Raw genomic sequence first — 5,000 nt, forward strand, 5'->3', positions numbered from 1 at the left:
AGTGCAGTGTAAACTCTTCTGTAGAGAATGACTGGGATTTCCGTGAGTACAGGTTTTGATTGGGATTTCAGCTCTAACTCCACGTGCTGCTCCTGTGGAGCGTCTCCACGCAGATAGTTTTCATTTTCTCCCTGGGGTTGAGAACTTGGGGAGCAGCTCACACGCTTCTTCAGTTCAGCTGAACTACAAACTGTTTAATCCTCGTGTGTGCGCTGTGTGTGTGTGTGTGCGCGCTGTGTCACAAACGTATCTGTACATTTACAGATTTACAGTAACTGTGAATAATTCACTCTGATAGCTGGTGTTAGTGTGTGTGTGTGTGTGTGTGTGTGTGTGTGTGTTGATGTTGATGATAAAGCACACAGACAGACGGACAGAGAGTTCCGGGGGGTGAGAAATACCCCGTGTTTAGTCATGGGGAATAACTTGGAGAGGAGGAGGGGTGTGTGTGTGTGTGTGTGTGTGTGTGTGTGTGTGTGTGTGTGTGTGTGTGTGTGTGGCAGATTGCACTGTGTGTTTCCAGCATGGACAGAGTCATGTGTGATGGCCGTAGCAAATGTCATTATTAACGATAATGTCTAAGCCTTCCGAAAAAGCACTTCACACTGAGATATGACGTTACACACTCCAGTGAGAAGAGTTTATCACACACACACACCACCATCGGCTGTATCATACACAACTACAGACAATAAATAAATAACAACGACGTACGTTATTAAGCAGCTCAATAAATTCCCGACCCACCGAGAGTTTCAGGGGTTAATATTCCTCGGAATAATCCCGGATCGGTTTACAAAACACTCATTTATAAAAGACCGACGTGTTTCGACGTGCAGAATGGCTCCTCCCTGCGCCGAACAGGTTATTAGCTAGCTAAATTACCCGTGTACGCTAACATTACCTCGCTGGCCTACAATTAACTCAGCGTCTGCTCGTAAACCCTTGCGTGCTCGGGGGGTAAAAAAAAAAAACCCCGTTTCAGTTTGGGGTGAAGATTTCTTGTTTTGCGAGTCGAGTAGTGAATATTAATGAGCGTCGGGGGAGCGGCTTTATGAATATTCATGACGTGTGGGTGGTCTGAGCGAGACGCAGAGAAACAGTCCGTCACCGCGGGTTAGAAACGTTAGACGGGGACGAAAAGAGCGAACTTTTGCGTTGAAGATAGTTTCCTGGAAATGTTCCAGAGCGAAAACTTGTTTGTTGTTGTTGTTTTTTAGTTACAGCGCAGTTTTAAGAAAATATATAGCGTAAACGTAAACATTTTTCCGACAATCCCGTCCAGAATTCATCACTTTACAGTTTATGGTTATTTTCCGTCCGGTTCTATAAGCGACGAATCACACTGCCGGGTAGATTTTTAAAACGCGCGTTTCTGATTTGAATCTTTGGTTTTGTAGTCGACCCGTGAGCCGTACAGACTCCGCCCATGCGAGTCGCGGATTAATCGCAAAGTTTAACCGTGGTAGAGCGAAAGAGCGTTTTACTGCCGATGTTACTTTTTAAAGTAATCAAAGTACAAGAATGCCCTGAAAATGTTTTTCGGGTTTATTTATACCTTAGGCTTTCATATAAGCAGAGTCGGCTATCGTGTGTTAAACATGTGATTAACCGTACTTTTATTTTGTTCTACTTTTATTTTGTCACTTTATTTAATTGTGTTCGTCAGTTGCACGCGATTTAATCGAGTTACGTTAACACTCGGTTGTCGTAAATCCAACATGATTTGGCCGTGTCTTTTCCAAGTAAAATTCGAACGCTGCTCTGTCCTGAACTGAGGTTCGAACCCGGGTCACGGGCGTTCTGCGACACCAACGTTAACGCTGTAGTTCTAGTTCCTGTCAGTGGCCGGGACCTCGAGAGATTTCATACTGTAATTGGTTCACCTTCGTGCTACGTGAATCGATCGTGTTCACTCTGTGTAATTCTAACTAGTAAATAGAAACTTGTCTAAATGAAGGTTTTTTTTTTTTTTTAGAAGAAAGTTAGGGGTGAGTTAAGTGCTGAAGGAAGAGGTGGGTCTCTAGCCGTTTTTTGAAGATAGTGACAGATTCTGCGGTCCGGATTGAGATTGGAAGCTCGGTTTGAAGGTTCTGGAAAGGAACTACGAGGCGTCGGTCGTTAACTAATCGTAGGTCTCATGAGAGAACATGAACCTCATGGAGAGTATTGAGGTAGGGCGGTGCTGTTCCAGACAAGGACCTGTACGTGACCATCAAGACCTTGAATTCTGTGCGGGCGGCTACAGGAAGCCATTTTTACATTATCGAAGGGTTTTATACCAAACATAATGTAAAGTTCTGCCGGAAATATGGTTCTACGGTTTAGTGTATTTAGCCTACATTGAATACACATACCAACTATGGGTCAAAACATGGCTAAATCTGTCTGAATTACAAAAGCCCGAAGTGCTGCTAAATGAAGAAGCCGTTTGGGAGCCGAAAGAGCCGGTCCTTATTGCTGAGCTGAGCCAAATGATCCGGATCACTAAAGAGAGCCGGAATTCCCATCACTGCCGGGCACAAGTGCTAACTGAGAGGTGAATGAACGAATCGAGACTTCAAAAACGGGAATCGACTCAGGGAGTGAAGTGATTCGTGAAGGCGTCCGCGCAGAACGCGTGAAGAATCGACTCAGAAGGCAGAGGGGCGCTCTCTCTCTCTATCTCTCTCACTTTCGCTCTCTCTTTCACTCTCTCTCTCTCTCACACACACACACTCTCTCTCTCTCTCTCTCTCTCCCCACCCCTCCTTTCGGTCTTTCCTCCTCCTCCTCCTGTTCCTTCTTCTATCGCAGTCCTTCGTGGACGCTACACGGAGAGCGGACTGAGTCTGAGTCGCGCGCCGTGTGTGTGTGTGCAGGATACAGTGTGGATTATCCCCCGCCTTTGGTTGGGTTCTCTTATTCTTTTTTTTCCATTCTCGTTTGGATTCCGTGTGTCAGCACCGTGTCCGGTTCCACCGCTCACCGAGAGAGAGAAGGAGAGGGAGGGAGAGAGAGAAGGAGCATGTCCGCGTCCGCCGCATCGCACACGGGTTTCGGTCTACCTGAACACACACACACACGCTCCGAGCCGCAGTAGCAATTAAATTCCCTATATAAATAAACAAATAAATAAAAGCAACCGGAAACCGGAACCTGTTCTCGCCTGAGCACCGGTGCGCGGATCTACAGCAGCAACCATGGGCTTCTACGGCACCTTAAAGATGATTTTTTACAAAGTGAGTACCGGCTGTGTGTGTGTGTCTCTCTCTCTCTCCCTCCCTCTCTCTCTCCCTCCCTCTCTCTCTCTCTCTACCTCCGCCCTTGAGAGCGCACCATGAGCGGATTTGATTTACGGAGCGTGCGGCACGACGCGCAATTTTATGGCCACTGCGGAAAATATTCATCCGGATATCCGTTTTTATTTCTTTCTTTATTTATTTAGTTGCGGGGGTGTTTTTTTTTTTCCGGGGGTGGGGTGCTATTTATATCCTGTTCGAGGCGTGGCTGCGATGTAGAGCCTATAGCTGCACATATAGCGTTATAACCGCGCTATAGACGTGCGTAATAGTCATGTAACGCGCCGCGTACGCGTCGGTACGCACATACTCCCGCACCACAAGCAGATTGTGTCGGGATTATAACCAGTGATGATGTGTAGATGTATATAAATCAGTGTGTGTTGGATGAGTATGTATATTTCTTGACTTTACTGAAGCCATCTGGCCATCAGCATCACTGCACCTGCGTTCATTGGAGCTCACACACACACACACACACACACAGATATATAATATATATATATATATATTCAAGACAAGTCTGGTGTTTATAAGGACGTGAATCACAGCACATATTTCTCACACTTCAGTATTGAATCTGTGCATATAGAAGTTCTATAGATGTTGTTCCACAGAGTGATATCCTGTTGAGCATGTTCAGTGTGAACACTGTGTCCTGGTGAAGTAAGTGTGTGTGTGTGTGTGTGTGTTGGAGCAAAACAGAATGAATATTGATTACAGATCGAGTTCTATAACGCACCCGTACGTATTTATCATCCCGTACCAATCAAACTGGAGCGCGAGACCCTAATCGCAGACGAGTGCACGTCTGAGATTTGGAACGCTGCATGTAATCAAGGCGCGGAGGATTTGTGTCAGTTTACGTGACAGTAGAGAGAGAGAGAGAATGCTGATTCGACATATAGCAAGTACGCATTGTTAAAATAATTCTTTTTTAAATCAGCTAGGTTGTAAGTTTATCCCAAAAACGTATCTGGTTACCACGAGCAACCGTGAGTGTTAGTATTCTAGTTCGTCGTTCTGTTTGAACTTTATTCATAAGTTCAAGTTCTCCGACATCCCATAATTCCTTCCGCTGTGGAGCACGCCTGCCTCGCTAGCTAACATCGTTTAATCTGGTCCTGATAAACCGTTTGTGCTTACCGATTGATGTTTCCCATGGCTACATTTTGTTATCTAGGCTAATGTAATTTGTAATCTGCCCTCCTGTGACCACACGCTTAATGCAGGTTTAATGCTGTGTTCAACAGCTGGAAACCTTCAGAAGAGTTTTCTCTTACTTAACATCAGCAGCAGCGCTTAGAGTTAAATCCTTACATTAGATGTTAAACTCCTCGCTATTACTCGTCATTCAACATTTAGGGTTTTTTTTTGTTTGTTTGTTTGTTTTTGCTTGTACACTTTGAAAAGTTTTACATTTTCTTTGTAAAGCACTCAGCTTTGTTTTAGTGTACGAAAGTATGTGTATATAAAGTTTACTATTAATTCTAATCAAAGTAGTAGTTGTTGTAATAATAGTGTTATTAAAGGTGTAATTATTTTTAATAGTTGTAGTTATAGTAGTAATAATAGTAGTATGATTGTTACTGTAGTAGTACCAATAGTAATGGTATATTATTGTAGTAGTAATAGTAGTAGTAGTATGATTATTATTTGAAGTAGTAACATTAGTAGTATGATTATTATCTGTAATAGTATATTATTGTAATAGTAATA

The 5,000-nt window shown here is 43.7% G+C and overlaps 2 protein-coding genes across 3 annotated transcripts in view; both read left to right on the forward strand.

The window, feature by feature from the left end:
* LOC128604302 (cilia- and flagella-associated protein 251-like) overlaps nt 1-2,365 on the forward strand; it is a 90,399-nt gene extending 88,034 nt beyond the window's left edge. The window contains exon 4 of the mRNA XM_053619335.1: nt 1,979-2,365. Within this exon, the coding sequence (XP_053475310.1) occupies nt 1,979-2,038 (60 nt within the window). The 3' untranslated portion in view covers nt 2,039-2,365. The remainder of the gene's footprint in view (nt 1-1,978) is intronic.
* The window catches only part of LOC128604299 (F-box/WD repeat-containing protein 7), a 55,422-nt gene that overhangs the window by 22,323 nt on the left and 28,099 nt on the right, over nt 1-5,000 (forward strand). Inside the window, exon 1 of one of the 2 annotated variants that reach the window (XM_053619329.1) lies at nt 2,796-3,221. The exons of the other annotated variant lie outside the window; for it this stretch is intronic. Within the exon in view, the coding sequence (XP_053475304.1) occupies nt 3,183-3,221 (39 nt within the window). The 5' untranslated portion in view covers nt 2,796-3,182. Of the gene's footprint in view, nt 1-2,795; nt 3,222-5,000 lie in introns of those variants that run through there. 2 annotated transcript variants of the gene reach the window in all.

The sequence above is a fragment of the Ictalurus furcatus genome, chromosome 29, assembly GCF_023375685.1.
Source record: "Ictalurus furcatus strain D&B chromosome 29, Billie_1.0, whole genome shotgun sequence".
NCBI lineage: Eukaryota > Metazoa > Chordata > Actinopteri > Siluriformes > Ictaluridae > Ictalurus > Ictalurus furcatus.